This window comes from Ursus americanus, chromosome 9, assembly GCF_024610735.1.
Source record: "Ursus americanus isolate L20-20 chromosome 9, mUrsAme1.1.p, whole genome shotgun sequence".
NCBI classification, from domain to species: domain Eukaryota; kingdom Metazoa; phylum Chordata; class Mammalia; order Carnivora; family Ursidae; genus Ursus; species Ursus americanus.
The window spans coordinates 47,611,454-47,629,852 of NC_142135.1; the positions used below are offsets into that span (position 1 = coordinate 47,611,454).

The window sequence follows — 18,399 nt, forward strand, 5'->3', positions numbered from 1 at the left end:
CTCTGCCCACCACAGCATTGTTTACGTCTCGTCCCTTCTAACAGAGTGTGAATAACTGACATGGGATCCTTTCAATGAAATGCAAAAGAGGAATTCAAATACATTTTTAAAAAGATTTTATTTATTTATTTGTCAGAGAGAGAGAGAGCACAAGCAGAGGGAGCAGCAGAGGGAGAAGGAGAAGCAAGCTCCCTGCTGAGCAGGGAGCTGGATGCGGAACTCGATCCCAGGACCCTAGGATCATGACCTGAGCTGAAGGCAGACACTTAACAGACTGAGCCACCCAGGCGTCCCTCAAACACATTTTTTAAACATGCTAATACCAGTTATGGTATCCATTAAGGTGGTACGCACTTTATTTAAAACGAACGATTGTCCTTGAAGAACAAATATAATGAAAATCCTCAATATTTAATATTAGGTTACACTTCTCAAACCGGGACTTCCAGGGTCTCGGCAGGTACACCTGATGACCAGAGGTAATAAGTTTCAGGATAAACATTGCCAGAGTGTCAATTTCAGTAATTATAATAAGCCAGTTGAAACATTTTATATTAAAGTTGAATGTGGCTATAATATAGAGTAGAATGTAAAATTTGAAAACATTTAGTAAAAAAACGAAACTTTAAAGAAGCAATGGCTTGTTTCAAAGACTATACTTCTCTGCTTTAAGGAATATTTTGATGGAACACTTGAAAAGCACTTACATAAATTAGAATAGTTTGTGGCAGATTACAAATATGACAAAAACTTTCTCAAAAAAAAAATCAAGAAAATAGTATCTCCTGGTTAAATTTAATTTTAGCCAAGAATGAAATAAATGTTTTCATTACAGTATTTGGAGATCATCCATTATGTGCCAGGCGTATAATAATTCATCTGTATATAGAACTCAGTTGTTGATAAATTTCTGGTTCAGTATAGAACTGAAAACCAATATGTAAAAATATGCACAAACTAAACTCTTCATTTTATGCTTAGAAGAGGTCCTCAGCAATCCACCTGAAGTAGGTTTACTTCTAGTTTACAAACAATTCTAGTTAAGCTTGGCTATTTGGTTTCCATACCCAAAGCAATAAACGGTCAATCAGAGGAGAAACCTCATTCTGGGAAACTAAGAAAAATTGATGGTACAGTTAACAGAATCACACACACACACACACACACACACACACACACACACACACACACACAAAGATTAAAAAGTATTTTCGACACCTCTTATACACCAGACCTTACCTCATATAATTGTCACAGTCTGGGTGTTATCCCTCTCTTTATAGCCAGGATCAGAGAGGTTGAGAAGAGCTGGGATTTGAAACAAATCAAATTCCAAAGCTTTTGATCTCTCTCTTACACAAAACTTAGCATATTTCTTTAGTAAAGCAAGTGAGGTGTATAAATGAGTTTGGAGATTTTTTTTTTTTTTTTTGAGAGAGAGAGAGAGAGAGAGAGAGAGATAAAGTGAGTAGGGCAGAGGGAGAGAGAGATCTTAAACAGACCCCACACTCATCTCAGAGCCTCATGCTATACTCAGTCTCATTACACTGAGATCATGACCTGAGCCAAAATCAAGAGTCAGACACTTAACCAACTGAGCCACCTAGGTGCCTTGAGTTTAGAGAATTTTTTTTTTTTTTAATCTCAGGAAACAAAGAGGTTTTATTCTATGAAGGGTAGAACTTGAGTTATGTGTTAAACTTGGCTTTCCAGAATAACTCATCAGCCAAAAATTCATTCCATGGTCCAGGCACACAGCTAAACCCAGAACAGCTATAATAGTGGGATATTTTGATTTCATGTATTCATTTCTCTTTCTATCTGTAAAAGGTATAATTCACCTTTCTAAGACTCAAATTACTCTTTTACTTGTGGGTACCACTTGAATTCCCTTCTTTAAATAAAATGGACTTTCATTGGTTTTATTTCCAAGGAGTATATATTGATCCTGCATGTACACCTTTCTCTACCTTGCTGCTTTTAGTCTAACCAGTTCCTCTCTGCCTTGCAGGATTCATTCTTGTTCGCTTCTCATGAAGGTTACGAGTGAGTGCTCAGAACGCACTTAAAACAGCTCTTGGCAAATAGTACATGGTTTTTCCTTTTACGGAAACTCCTACGGTTAGGAGTACCCAATTATGATGACTTATTATTAAAAATGAATTAATAGGAGTTACAAAAGTACACATTTTGCTCTTCCATTATTACCCAATGCTCAGCATAAAACAAAATAAGCCAAAATAGAAGTCCAAATTTTATTAGAGAATATATCTAAAATACAATATTTATTAAGTTATGATATATTATTTGAATGGAAATATACTCTGTATCACAACTATAATTATAACAATTTTTACAGATAATACTTCATTTACATCTCTGCAATTCAAAAGTCACTAAATTACAACATAATTCATTTTCAAGATAACATTGCTACAAATATATAAGAATTTAAAATGTTTTTCTTTAATATAACATCTCAGAATCATGAACATTTATTTAATCTGATTTATTACATAGAATCATGACTATTTCACCTGATTTACGTTGCACAGCTCAACTTATCTCATGGTATGGATTTGCACTCAATCATTCTACTTTCCTATGTTTTAAAATTAGCATTTTTGTGAACAATTGTCAGTGCTCATCTCCCCATGTGCTACGAACAAAGTCAAGATGCTTTTTTCTCCTATTCCTTATATTATATTCTCTAGTACAGAAAGGCTATTACCAGAAGCAAAGCACCAGTCACAGCAATTCGGTCAAGCATGACAACTGGTCAAGTTCTTCACGTTTTGCTAATAAGCACAACAGGTGAGAGATAAAGGATCTAGAAAACCAGATGCAAAGCAGCCAAGGTCCGATTCACCAAGGTAGATTTGTGCTTAGCTAAGGGAAGCCCAAAGATCCACTATTTGGACGTGGGCTCGGGGGCATCTTATTTGAAGGACGCGCTAATCTGTCTGTTGTGCAGCGGCTGAGCTGGGCGCCAATTGTCCACCATCAGTTCCTCAGGCTCACCCTCCTTATTGAAATGAAGCCTACGGAATTTCAGCATCTAAAAGACAAAAGATTAAGAAATTTAAAAATACAAGTTTCCCAATAGTATTCATTTATGTGCTTATTCTCCAATATTCACCAATATTCACCGTAGTATGTATGTATCAATGTTCAAAGTTCACTTTGGTTCCCAAGAAATATACAATCACATAAACATTATATATGTATGCCTTTAGATAACAAATCAATTTCTAGAAAATACACACAAGATTGTTAGTGTCATCTGGAAGGAAATTTGCACTGAGCTTGTTTTTTTCCCTCTTTTAATTTTAAAATCAAACATCAAAAGCCTATGAAACACTTCTGAGATGTAAAATAATAATAAAAATTCTAGATCCAAATTATAGAGTTTTGTTTTCTGCCCCAGGAAGATAAACTACTGGATAGATAAACTATTAGATAAAGTGGTCCAGGATCCGCAAGCCCCAGGAGATAAGTGATTGGCGGGCATCTCTGCTTAAATGTATAGAAACACATAAACGAATTTGCCCAAACTGGGATTTCGAATCCTTGGCATTGATTGATTTTTATTCCCTTTTAGCCTCCTTTTAGTTCCCTGGCCCAATGATGTGACACAGCCTCAACCAGTCTCCTACTTTGAGGTTGTTTTTGCAAAGTGGTACTTCCCTTTCCCTTCGCGAGTCTTGATCTAAATGAAGAAGGGTGTTTGGGGCAGTAATAAAGCAACCCACAAATCAATAGCCTTTAATGATCTCTTTGGTCCAGTAATATTCCCTCAGTCTCACCCCTCGAAGTCAACTTCAATGTCAGGCAGCTACTGTAACATTAGTTAAATTACCCAGGGTCCAAGTTCTTGTGGATCTTACTGAGGAATGTCCATTTCCTACATTTCAACTGTGGGGGGAGCAGAGACCATCTGTGGGGACTATCAGTGACTTGGAAGCTGCATTAGTAACTGAAACCTCATAAACTATATTGTATGAGAAAGGTAAAAGAGTCCGTGATCAGGGCTGTTAAAGCAACTTGGAGTGAGTTTTGATAGATATTTTTCTCCAGGGCATGGCTTTTACTTTAGTCAGAATTCCGAAATGTATTCTGATAGAAATAAAACTGCCGTAAGCTCCCCCGTGAGTGAGCGGTCAGTTGTGAGTTACCACGGATATCTATGGAACCCTGACTATGAAATCTCATTGTCCTGGGCCTCGGTTTCCTTGTAGCTGACATAAGAGCATTCATTAGGTGACAGACACCTTTCTCACTTAATCCTCATGATTATCCAATTTTACAGAGCAAACAAACTGCCTAAGTTATGGCTAATCAGCAAATATTTCTTGAATGCTGTTTATCTGCTAAGCACTGTTATAGACACTAGTTCCACAGGTAGAAGCAGCAGGAGGGAGGATTCAACCGGGGTCTGTCTGCATCCAAAAGCCAAGCTCCTCTGCCTGGACGAAACGCTCCACCTCACTTTAGAAAACCGACCTGCTCACTGCTAACGCTGATAGGCTCCTTGAGCACAATCCAGGTCACGCATTCCAGAAGAGGAGGAGTGGTCAGTGAGCCTGGGTAGGTCCAGTAGTCCAAACTTTCAGGAAGGAGGCCACGAGGATCAAAGTTAGTGAAGTCAGCACTCTTACCCTGGAACAAGGCAAACACACAGGTTCCAAATGCCACGTGGTCAGAGTGCGAGGAAGGCAGGAGAGTAGGAAACAATATTCCCCTCTGGTTGCCAGAACTTTTTTTTTTTTAAAGAGAGGTCCCATGTTTACCAGAAAGCAAAGTAAAAAAGAAATTAACAGAGACATTTGACTTGGAAATATAGATGAGCAGATATGGGCAAGAGAGCCCAACTATGTAATTTTCCCATGTCCAATTCTCATCTTGTCCTCCCAAATCATCCCCTATAATTTCCATTGTTATTAACTGATCACATCCAGTACTTAAAATGAAACTGCTGTCACTGAAATAATGCAGTTTTAGGCACAGTAACAAAACTACAGTATTTCTAATGAGGAGGTAATTGTCTTGCTATCTTATCTGATGGCGAAATCAGGACTAAAGAACCGCTTTCCTTTCTGGATGCTACACTTTTAAAGCCACAGATGCAAACAGCAAGAGTTACAGGTATAGAGACAAGGTTGTTACAAAGAGAGAAAATTATTGTATGGGAATAGTTAAAGGGCACTAAAGGTAACTAGCCTGAGGTCAGGTAAGATATTGTTAGAGAATGGGGTCAAAAGAAAGAGGGATCACATTTTTTACTTAATTTTGTTTTGTTTTACTGAGGTACAATTAACACATAATATATTACCTTCAGGCACCCAACATAAGGATTTGATATTTGCATATGTTGCAAAATGATCATCACAACAAGTTTACTTGTTAACATGTCACGGTCTGTTACCATGCTTAGTTACTAATATTTTTTCTCTTATGATGAAAACTTGGAAAACCTACTCTTAGCAACTTTCAAATATGCAATGCAGTATTATTAATAGTCACCATGCTGTACATTATATCCCCAATGACTTATTTATTTTTTAAAAAATATTTTATTTATTTACTTAAGAGAGAGTGAGAGAGAGAAAGCACGAGACAGGGTATAGTCAGGGGGAAGCAGACTCCCTGCAAAGCGGGGAACCTGATGTGAGACTCCGTCCCGGGACTCGAGGATCGTGACCTGAGCCAAAGGCAGAAGCTTACCCAACTGAGCCACACAGGCTCAGTCTCAGTTATTTTATTTATTTTTTTATAACTGGAAGTTTGTACCTTTTGACCCCCTTCACCCACCTCCCCCCACCTCTGATAACCACCGATCTGTTTTCTGTATCTATGAGCTCACTTTTTCGTGTTTTTGTTGTCTGTTGTTTAGATTCCACTGTAAGTGAGATCATATGCTATTTGTCTTTTTCTGTCTGACTTACATCTCTCAGCTTGATGCCCTCAAGGTCCATCCACATTGTCATCAATGCAAGATTTCCTTCTTTTTTATGACTGCACAATATTCCATTGTACATATATATATATATATAAATATATATATAGCACATTGCTTTATCCATTTATTCATTTTTAGACAGTTACACTATTTCTGTATCTTGGCTATTGTAAATAATGCGGCAATGAACATGAATGTATATATATCTTTTTAAATTCGCGTTTTCGAATCGGGTTTATTCCACATGATTCAAAGGGGTCAGCTAGGAGTAAAGAGTGAAGCTTTCAGAAGGTAAGTGTGGCTTCAGTTTGAGGATAAGCTTTATAAAGCCAGGGCTGCCCTTGGTGACTGTAGTTAGCAGATGTTCAATGACCTAAACGCGGCTCTGCCATAGAGAGAATTGAAACGTGGGCTGGATTAGTCTTCGTGCTCACCATCGTATCTCCTACACTAACGAAGTGACCGGCGTGGAGCAAGTACTTGACAAACAGCTGCTGTGTGAATGAGAGGATAATTTGACCAGATGATCTTTCACTTTCCTTGCAGTTGTGAGAATTCTCTGACTCTTGTAATATGAATGTTCAAATGATGGGGAAGCAAGAGTAACTAAATGCAAGTCTTAAAATTATACTAGCATGAGGGTCAACCTTTGGATAAAGAAAAGTTAAATGAACATATAAGCAACATTTTACCTCTGTGAACTCCTCATCGAAACACCACATGTCAAACCAAGACTATTCCAAAAAATTTCCTAAAACCAGTGGGATATAAAAAAAAAGAATAGGTACTCTAGGGGCCCTTGGGTGGCTCAGTCGTTACGCGTCTGCCTTCGACTCAGGTCATGATCCCAGGACCCTGGGACTGAGCCCCGAATCAGGCTCCCTGCTCAGCGGGAAGCCTGCTTCTCCCTCTTCCACTCTCCCTGCTTGTGTTCCCTCTCTTGCTGTCTCTTTCTCTGTCAAATAAATAAATAAAATCTTAAAAAAAAAATAGGTACTCTATTGAGGTGGCAAAAAATTCAACTGTACCTTTGTTTTTATGGAATCCAGTGCATCGAGGACTTTTTGTAGGCCTGGTCTGGCATCACCAATCTATAGGAAGACACAATATATAAGATCCTGTGATCCAGTTGGTACCACATCAGTTTTGATTTGGGCGGCTCTACCATAAAATGTTTCCAAGTAGTGCCCTAAAGTCTCCCACTTGCTACGTGCCACCCAGACATCTTACTCTGATTACACTGGCACCATGAACTTCCCCACTTTCCCTGACCACTTCCCTCGGCATCCTGCCCCTCCACCCCACCCCATGGTTCCCCTGATCTACCCTCTCAAAAGCACCCGTGACCTCCAACTGACCTCCAACTGCCAAAACAAAGAACACTGTTCAAGGGCTTACCTTAATCTTGCAGGATTTTATACTACTGACTTGTCTCCTTTTGGAAATTCTCTCTTCCTTTGGCTTTCCTTCTGCCCTCCAGCCTCAGCAATCTCCCTTGACTCTTGTATTCCTTTTCAGGCATTTCATGAGCATCTTTCCCAATGCCTTAAATGTCTTAACATGCTGCAGTTTCTCGGGAAACTGCCCAGCAGGTTTATCAGCTCCCTCTGCGGGCTTTCCTTGGATGATTTCGTACTCACATGTCGCTCCCACCTTGACATATGATGTCAGGCCCCATGAATCTCCAGCCCAGACCTTTCTCCACTTGCTTTACAACTGTCTGGAGGGCCGCTCAACCTGTATGTCCTACTGTTGCCTGAAATTCTCCAAGACCGAGTTACTGCCCTTGAGCCCTCCACTTGATCTCAATGTAGCAGTCTATCAGGAAACAGTACTATCTAGTTAAGGATGAATTTTAAAACAAAAACCAGTAGTCATCTGAAGTGTACCTCTTTTTCATTTCACATTTCCCATGTAGACACCCTTCACATTTACATATAAATAGCACCTAATGAATACCTCTCAGATTTCTCTTTGTCCTCCATCTCTACTGCTACTAGCAGATGTGGAGGGGGACAGAAGCCTGAAAATATTTTGGAGCCAAAGGCATTTCCTAAGCTCTTTGTAGGATGTCCTGTTTATTATGAATGTTCTTTTGGTTAATCTTTCTCAAAAACAGGGGAAATAAGAATTGGGCCATCAACTAACCTTCAAAAAAATACCCAAAACAGCCAGTCCATCAGGTTGCTGCACAGCTTTTCCAAAATCCGCATATTTGGTGTTCCAATGCACCAAGTGAAGCTAAAGCAGTGGGGGACAGAACCACAATGAGTGCTACACGTAATAAACCTGCAGATTCTATCCAGTGGTCTTTCCTTCGTAGCTAGAGGTTACTAAGGAAAGTGAGCATGTGGGTAAGTTAAAATACAAACTTTTCTTTCATTTTAACTCTAATTACCCACTCTTTGGCACAATAGCAAGTGACTTCATCAGCTCTAAGACAAAGAGTTACATACTCTTGCAGGAAGACACAAAGTTTATCTCTAGATCTATTTAAAACGGGATCCTCCAATTTGAATTCATTTTACTTTTTGCAAATGATGTCCTTGGAAGTCATAGAGAATGTTTTGCAGCACTGATTGTAACATCACAAATAAAAATTATAAGAAGCAAATATGAAGGTCCTTTGTAAAAAAAAAAAAGTGGTTCACGTAGATTGAGTCAAATTTACAAAATTAAGGTTTTGAAATTAATGCTGAATATCAATTTACATCTTTCCCTGGAAAGCAAAAAAGCATATCTTACCTCTGCAGCATATTTCTTTTTATCCACAGTATGCTCAGAACCTTGCCCATCAGATGAACCCCAGTGAAAGTGAAACTGAATCAATCTGTAAGTGCCAGTGAGGGGTCCTCCTTTCAGCACTAAAATTTAAAATATATATATATAATATTTGTACAGGTATATTATACATGTGCATGTGTGTATGAGTGTATGTATGTGTATGAATGTATAAACACATAATCACGTGTATACACACACACATATACATGCATATGCACATGAAACACACAGTCTTCAATATTACAATCTAATTTACTCCTGTTTCATAGTTCTAAATGTATGCCTGTAGCAACATTTTCGCTCTGTGAAAATTAAATCCAGACTCAAGTTTAGTCTATAGTGCTGAACAAAATCATTTGCTGGCTTCTCTCCTCACTTGTGGTGGCTTGAAGGATGGGTGCTTTTCCCATCTGTTTTCTGAGCACAGTGATACTTCTCTGCTGGGTTCGGTCTGGAGTCATAGGTGCTGGCTGAGAGAGAGGAAATTTTAGGTGGAATTATTAAGTCCTCTGTGAATCACTGAGGAAGTGCCCGTGCAGCCGCTTGCCAAGGCGGGTCTGTGGCACATGCTGACAAACGTGGGAACCTCTGTTCTGCACGGCCCAGGGGCTGTCCTACCACCTGCTTTGCTAACCTCTGGGGCCAGCCCCTACGTGCCAGAATTGTGAAGCCGTAAGCGTTCTATTGACCTTAGTACAATATCCAATTCTCCTTGCCCTGGTTTTCCAAATTTTTCAGAATTTGGATTTTCACTGGTACTAACTAGCTTTGTCCCATTAAAAAAAATTTTTTTTAAGATTTATTTATTTATTTATTTGAGAGAGAGAGAAAGAGAGTGCATCCATCACGAGAAGGGGGAGGGGCAGAAGCAGAGGGAGAGGGAGCCTGACGCTGGCTCTATCCCAGGATCCTGAGATCACGACCCCAGCCAGAACCAAAAGTCAGCAGCCTAACCGACTGAGCCACCCAGGCACCCCTCCCATTAAAATTTTTTACTGAACATTTCTGACCTTAATTTCCTCATCTGTAAAATGGGCACGTTCAATTGTTTCTTACTTCACTAAGAATTTGTTGATCATCTAACAGATGCAGTACTCTATTGTCTCCAAAAACTTAAAATTCTAACCTTAATAACTGTCTCATGATTCTACTATTCTGGTGTTAATGAAACTGTGTTAGAGTAAAACACAAGACAGAAGAATATGACTAGATGTCATCTTCTTAGACTACAGTCTATTTGCAGGTAATTAATGAATTGTGTGTTACAGAGAATTACAATAGTATGAAATCAGCTTCCCCCATCCTCTCCATAAAACTTTTCATTTAAGTTATATGTATTAATGAAATTTTACCAATATATTTAAAAGCTTTTAAAATTAGTTTAGTTCTACAATCTGTTGTTATAAGTGTATTTTATTAACTCTGGGTTATATTTCTATAAAATAATGAGCTCAAACTTACTTTGACTTTGCAAAACAAAGCAACAAAGCCTGTACAACCAAGTTTGCTTAACTTCACCCAAACATGCATAGACGATAGCAACACCCATTCATCTACCCAAAGTAAAAAACAGAGCTGGCTGGAAGACATTTAGGCCTTTCCTATGGCTCCTGATACAATCTCTGGTTGCCAGCTCTGCCTTACAATAGGCCAGGAGAAAAAAAGAAGGAATAAAAAAAGAAAAAGAAAAAGAACGAATTAGAAGTGGTGTTATAGTTCCGCTAAGAAACATCAATTTGGATATAATCTGATAAAATCATACCTTTTGAAACTTAAAAACAAATTATTCTAAAAGTTTTTTTTTTAATCTAATAATTCTGTAAGGAAAGAATTAGCCTTATCTGCCCCTTCCTCTAAGCTTTTTCAAAAGTGAGAGAATTCCCATTTTTCATAATGATATACTCTCAAAACAAAATATATATTTTTGAAATAAATTGGTACTGAAACAATTCGTTTATAATAACTTTAAAGTTACTTAACTGGCTGATCCTAAAAAGCAAATATCCTCTTTAGCATCATTAATTCTACCAAGTGGCGAGATAAATGAAATAAAACCATATTAAGCATCCAAGATAACTTATCTTTCTAAGCGTATCTCCTTTCCCTTGTGAAGAATTGTATCAGAATCTTAAATTTTAAAAATAATAAACCTTATTTGCTGTATCTTATTCTTTTTCACTCCCTTGCAGATCTGAAGATTCCAGCCTAATTTGCTTATTTCAGAGAACATTTAGAATTAGGCAAGAATGTATATGAGCTTTTATTAAATAAGCTTTGCTAATATTAAAAAAAAAATGCTCTAGGTTCAATGATTAAACACACTCAGCACTAATCTATTATTACCAGACACCTGTTTTAGCTCCCGTTAAAATACAGCTATGTTGCTATGTAGATTAGAAGCCCATCGTACCTAGGAGACGTTATTAAAGTCTTAAAATGTAGTTGCTACAAAAAGAAGCATTTCTCGTCTTCTTCAGCTAGTTAGTTATTTCTCAGCAAATTCTTACCATGGAGTTTAGTCAATGAAGTCCTCCCAAAAACACTGTTATAATAATAAATCACCACAAACTCTAATAAAGGTAGCATATATTTTTTTACCTGGGAAATAATAGAGACATTTGGTTGAAAGACAGGGAGCTTGCACTTTTTCCAGATCTACTTATTTATTTACTCATCTGGATTGTTACATGCCATTTCTAAACTGTCCCAGTTTAAAATGAAGTCTGTTTTTCTGATGCAAAAAATAATTTGAAAAAATAGCAGAAACTGCAGACTGAGTATATTTTTCCTCTTTAAAATCCAGCCCCGCTAGTGGGGGCTCTGAAGAGTCAGTGATTTATTGTTTCACAGAAATGTGTTCCACAGGGCTGGAGAGATATAAACGGGGTTTTCTACCAGGGTATCTTTTTCAAGATACCCAAAACTTAATTTAAATCCAAATCTCAACACCAAGGGCTTTAGCAACACACAAAAAAAGCACTAATTATATTATAATCTGCCTTCCTATAAATATTACTCAGGGAAATTACATAAATTATGTTATTTGTGAAAATTAAGAAATTCACTCAGGTAATGAGTAAGACTATCTATACAAATTAAAAACTGAAAATTTAACATTCTTTTTTTTCCCCCTCTTTTGGGTTATCTCATGGATATTCATTATTTTATTATTCATCACAAGAGAGAAGCTTCTTAGTAAAATAATAAAATGCATTGGATGACTTTGCTGATGTTTTTGACCCCTCCCACTGTCACTTCCTCCCTCCCTCCTTCTTATTTTTTTTTATTTTTAATTTTTTTAATTTTTTTTATTATATTATGTTAGTCACCATACAGTACATCCCTGGTTGAAAATTTAACATTCTTAAATTTTTTCTTCCTAATCACTTTATTATTAGTTAACACAAGATGTATCCAAATAACAAACCAAAGACCTTAGTGAATATCAGTAATCTCTCTTAAATCCAAAATACAAATAACCCATTCCCAATAATCTTTTGCTTAAAATTCAAATTAAAGGATTTCTTATTAATGAAGTAAAGGACTAAGTCTACTAAAAATGCAGCATTTTCCAGCAGGTAAACAATCTTCTTTTAGGAATAATTTGAAAATTATTAAATCATGCATTGCTGTTTTGTTTTTTTAGCAGTAGCCAATAATCCTAGGGTTGACATACTAACATCAAGAAAATGAATGAGGAAAAGATGTCCATAATCCATGTTTTTTAAATAGTGAGATGTTTAGCTGTCTCTTTCACTAGATAAACAACAATTAAAAATCAAGAGAACAGAAGTTTTTAGTTTCAGGTCTATGGAAATTATATGAGAGTAAAAAAAAAGAAAAAAGAAACTCTTTTGACACGAACATAATTAAATACAGTATTTAGAATGCTTTGGTCAGTTTTATAAATACTTAGGTTTCTGCTTACACCATTAACAGTATGCACGACAAACCCTCTCACTTGTTGCTATTATGTTTCCTTTTAACTTAAAATTATTCATGGAAGGATAATTTTAAAGTTTCAAAAGCAAGTCCTTGAAAATCAAGCAAGACTCACGTATGAAGTTCTATGATGTCATACAGACAGTGGTCTGCTTGAAATGAGCACAGGTAAACTGTTTCCTTCCTTTTTTTCTTGAAATAATATAAACAGATAAAAATATTTCCATTTTTAAAGAACAGCCATAATATGAGAGTTGTATATGGATTGACTCAATAATTTTGGGCACTGGTTTTTCAATATTTGCATCTAACATTGCAATAAAGCAGGAGAGTTTTAAACTCACTAATAAAGTTAATGAGTTAGCAGAAGTTAATAATTTGACTAGTATTCTTTTCTCCCAGATAAAGCTAGTAATAAAAGAACTCAAGCAGGGAGAGTTATTTTTAATAACTTTTCTGAAAGCCTAACAGGATTAGCAATTTTTCATTAATTAAAGGTGGTTTATTTTTAAAGGAATTTAGAAGATCAATGAGAGCTTCCAGTTAAAGCCTATTAACCCCACATTTTTTTTATTAACTCCACGCCTAAAAAGAATTCTCTCAAGCTTAAGCATACCAATAAACTCAGCCAGCTCAGTTCCTGATCCCTCAGCACTTAAGTTAGCATCTAAGATAATATTTAGGATATGTTGGGGAAAACTTAAATCTATGAGAAGTTCTAGAAGGCTGAAATCTCACTGAGAGAAAAATTAATAAATCAATAAGATGGGAATCGAAGCACTTAAATGTAGAAAACAAGACATAAAAGATACCTAAAAATGTTAATACCATAAAAATAACTCCTAACAAAAAGAGATGTTAAGTTGTTGATTTAAAATATTGAGTGGCCAAAATGAATAAATTATTTTTAGACTTAAGTGTATAGAAAAGCATGTCATTTTTTTAAAAACATGGTATGTACACATTAAATATTAACTGTGGTTATCGTTCGAAGACTCTTACTCAACTTCTATTTTTAAGTGATGGGCATTGAGTCTCATAGCAACAAACTAGAAAGGAGATGACTAGTAGGTTATTTAAACTCCTTAGCATTCTGTTTCCTCATGTTTATTGTAAGTGAATTTGACTGGAGTATCTCCATCATTTGTTCTAACCAGAGAGTCTAAGATTCTTTTTTAAAAAGTCTAAAGGGTGTTTCTCTGCATGGTGTGACTGTTTTATTCTATAGATGTGTTTTTTCTTAATGCCAACACTTTAATATAGTCTGCGTCCTAGAAAAAAAAAAATGCTTCCTTGTTTAACCAAAACAACTGACAATGTTGAAGAGGTATGGGCAAAGTTACAAAGGGATCTTTCATACATAAAGGAGAGCAGGCCATTCTAACATTAACTCTTCCTTGTCTGTCAGAGTAAATACTGTGCTCTCAAATCCCTGGGTCTTTCCTACTTTTCTTTGCCTGGAGTCTCCTCCAAGTCGCCAAAATCCTTCAAGCCTCAGGCCAAGTTTTATTGACCCTGGAAAGTCTTTCCTGACTCACACAGGATGACTCCTATCTCTTTCATGTGTCTATTGTTCCTTGGAATGGAACAATGTATGTCCTTGTGGGGCTTGCCAAAGTCACCGTCAGCATCTGTTATTGCTGTGTCTTTCCACTTTAGATTTCCCCAGCATGGGTTCTAGGGATACAGGAGAGAGACCAGGCCTCTATGCTGCTTTCATGGTACCTGGCTGATCTTGCATTTAATTGGTGTTAGGAAGGGTTTCCTTGTTGCTGTTGTTTTATAAGAACTGGGTCAATAACACATGTGTCTCTGAAGACATGGGTTTGAGACCCTATTGGAACCACTTTTTTCACAATCTAAGTATGGCTTTAATAATATATGTGTTACTCACCAGGAGAAGTAGTTAGAAAAGTGTGGCTAGCTCTAAGCAGTTACTGCTTGTGTAGAAATCCATCAAAACTTGACATATTCATGCTAAAACATATAACTATATAATAACGTCACATATAAAATCAGTACACACTTCACTATGATAAAGGGGATGTTTGGGAACATAAAAAATAAAATTTTTAAATCCCATCAAGTGATGGCAGGTAATCTTACAGCTCATTAGAAACTTTCTTCAGAAAATTATCACAGGTGCAATCCCTACAGCAATTGCCTAAAAAAAAGTCAAATGATATGAAGACATGGAAACAGCAATGGTCACTTACTGAGGAATTATTATGTGCCAGGTGTTGGGCTAGGTGCTTTACATCTGCTGTCCCATTTAATCCTTCCTCTGTGGTAGATACTACTGTTACCCCAATTTTACAGTTAAGGAAACTAAAAATTAGAGAGATTAAGCTGCTATTGTTCCCAGGGCCACTGAGCTAGTTAGTGGCAGAGCTGCAACTTGATCCCATGACTATCTGACCCCATTCTATGCTCATAGTTGCTACACTAAAAGCTGAAATCCACTTTCCATTAATAATATACTACTGGGACAATTATTTCATGATCAGATTTGTAAGGAATATAGGGAATTATCTCATCAGGTTCTACTTGTTAGATATTTGTTTCCTTATTGCTCCAAAAAAACTATCCAATTTCTAGGTAGCATCCAATGAGGTATATAACCGGTGGACATAACACTCATTGAAAACAATGATCTCGCTGGCAACACTGAAACATACATTCATTGCATCTCTTTTTATAGAAGTTGATCGCTAAAGACTAAAACAGCTCACATTTTTGGTCTTTAAATAACTAAAGATGAAATTTTATAGCATCCTTTCTATACGTACAATAACACCAAGACCTACGGCCTTGTCCTGTTATAATCAAAATATACAGTGTCCTTAACAGGAAGGAAAGAAAATTGTTTCCCTTCTATTTAGCCTAATCACTCAAACATTGTTTCTTTGGAGTGGGAGGCTTACTTGGGAAGGCAGTGTAGCAGAATGATTGAAGGAGTGCCTTCAGAGAACATCCTCTACTACATCTAATAATCCAAGTCTAATTAGTCGTTACACTATGCCAGAATAGGTGTGTGTGCATGTGTGTGTACTGGGGGGAGATGCACACAGGGCACAGGTAGGTTGAAAACGTTTCTCTGATGATCTCCACATTATCCTCCATCAAATTGTCTTCCAGAATCACTATTTCAGAAATCCAAGTGTCAAAAAAATTTTTGAATGGGGGGAGAAGGGATTTTTTTTCCAAACTGAACTGAATACATCAGAGAGCTACTAAAAAAATGGTCAACTTGGCAATAATGGTTATAATTACACATTATATATTAGTACTCTCTGTCGTTACTCCAAAATTTTGACAGCATTATTGAATGCATCCCAGTTCCTCTGTGTTCTCTTTTTGCCCCAGCGCTCTCCCCGCTCCCATCCCACCACCACTCATCATGTGTTTGCAACGACCTTCAGAGGAAAGCACTCAGGAAAATAGGGCACTGGCAATTAAACCAACCAGTGGGCAAAGAAAGCTGCTACCATGTCTGAATGGGATTGCTCTCCTGTTTCTAAATAAGAAGAAAAGAAGCATTCAACGGGCATCCTGTAAACAGCTCCACTACAGATAAATTATGGTAATTGGTTTTGTCAGCAATGGGCCAGGTGGGCCAATGCCCACCAACTCTAAAGCATCTTCATTTGTGGAATGAATTTCTGGGTGGATACCAAAATATACTGCCACCTCTTATCACATTCCTATTCATAAATACAATGTTTCAAAAAATTTCACTATTTTAAATAGTGAGGTTTTCATCACTCCCCTCACTGCTGCCTAGAAGAGAGCACTAAGATGTACTTTTATTGGATAGGATCAATTCTGGAAAACAAATATTTTAGAAAGAATCTTAAATTTTCAGTTTTTGCAAATCTTATCCTTGCTGATCTTCACTTCCAGGTGACCTTGCCTTTTGTGACTTTTCACAAGCAGATCACAGTTGTTCAATGCCCTACATAGAAACCAGGGATTTTGTAGGGGAACAACAGCCCCAGGCCACTTCAAAGTAATTAGCCTACTTCTCAGAGCCTGGGACCTCATGAAGATTAGCAAAGTGGCATCTTAGAGCACTGGGACAAACAGTGGTATTAAGCCACTGCTCCTGATTCCTCCCATTAAGCTGGGAAAATAGTTACTGGGTAAAAGGCACAAGTTACTTTTTAAACACCGACCTGCTCTGTCCTGGGAGTCATCAAATTCCACGTTGAAAGAGTGACCGTTGTTGATGACCCTCCGAGAAACCGCTTGCTCGTAGGTAGGACACAGAGCCTTCAGGGCAGGGTCATGAATGGCTGTTTTGGTGTCGATGTCAACAGGGGACTGGCGCTCTCCCTTGGCAATGGGGAAGTCCTTATGCCAGTGCTCAGGTCCTAGCATTCAGAAGAGACGTGTGAATCCCCCAGTGTGGGGAAGGGCACACCCAGACCCCTAGAAAGGGACAATGATTCTGGAGCCAAGCTGCTCCATTCCAATTTTCGTGGCACCCCTTAGTTGAATACCTCTGGGAAAACACTAATTTGTGCCTCAGTTTCCTCATTTGTATTATGGGTAATAACATCTGCATCGTAGAAGTTGTGAGAATTGGAATCAATACATGAAAGGTCATTGAACAAAGAGTGAGTGCCATATAAATATTAGCTATTTTTACGCTCCTTTTATTGAATTCAGCAATTGAAATTGGGCAGACACTACCATCAGGGCTTGTGGTTAGTATCTAGGATATTCAAGCTCATTTAATAATTAGAGCAGGTTGGGATTTCTCCCTAGTGTCCTACTGAATGTAAAGGCCGAGTCACTGCTCGGCACGGGCACCTCTCCTGTGATGGTCAGGATTCCCACCACCTGGGAAGCCCCACACTGCACCCAGATGCGCAAGGTGCGCCAGACGCATCTTTCTGTTGCGTGGGTCGGCTCTGGAGAAACCAGATCAGTAGCCATGATAAAACCGGGTTCCTGGCGACCCCCTAACTTTAGGAGAGGAGAGATGATGGGGAAACTCAGAAATCACCGCAATGGATTCAAACCAGCCCACGAAAATGCCCCGGGACAGTTCGTGTTGAGTGCCTTAGCCACAGGTGGTGCTGAGAATGAAGTGTGTAGGGGGGGGAGGGGATCCCCTAATTTGTCTGCAATCAACAACTAAAATTTTCCCGTTACAACCCTTCCTCGCTTCCTCCTAGGTCGGGTTAGGATAGCCCCCGGCTCCGGACCCGGGGACAACTGTCCTCCAGTCCCGAGGCTGAGGCTGCGCTCCTCCTCCCTCGGGCCCTGCGCTCCACTGCTGGACTCGGGGATTCCTCGACAGTGACCTCGGGGGCTAGGGCAACGAGGGCATCCCAGCGCTGGGGAGCAGCGGGCGGGGCGGACTCCGGGGCACACTTGCCTCGGTTGCTCCGACTAGCCGCGGTAAACAGCAGGTGCGGGCGCTGCGGGGCCGGGACCGAGATCGGGGCCCCGGACGCCGCCGCCGCGCCGCCCTCCGCCTGCACTCACCGTTGTGCTTGCCGTATCCCCAGTGATGGGCCATGGTCGTGCCGCAGGTCGAGGCAGGGCAGGAGTTGGCGCCGTTCTAGCGGCGGCTGCTCGGGCGCCTGCACCGTGTGTCCGCGGGTCGCGCCGTCACCGGCTTTTATAGGCTCCCGCCAACTTCGTGTTCGGGGGCGGCCCGGGGGAGGGAGCCCCGGGTGGACCTGGATGAGGGGAGGAGGAGG

General features: G+C 38.8%; 1 protein-coding gene across 1 annotated transcript; it reads right to left on the minus strand.

Moving 5' to 3' along the window:
* Nucleotides 1–2,241: 2,241 nt before the first annotated feature.
* On the minus strand, nucleotides 2,242–18,376 carry CA2 (carbonic anhydrase 2). Its single transcript, XM_045806036.2, has 7 exons — nucleotides 18,182–18,376; nucleotides 16,861–17,058; nucleotides 8,705–8,823; nucleotides 8,108–8,200; nucleotides 6,988–7,050; nucleotides 4,504–4,659; nucleotides 2,242–3,058 (listed from the first exon to the last, which is right to left on the minus strand). Exons 1-7 carry the CDS (start codon nucleotides 18,213–18,215, stop codon nucleotides 2,939–2,941), a joined length of 783 nt encoding a protein of 260 aa, XP_045661992.2. The 5' UTR covers nucleotides 18,216–18,376; the 3' UTR covers nucleotides 2,242–2,938.
* Nucleotides 18,377–18,399: the final 23 nt, after the last annotated feature.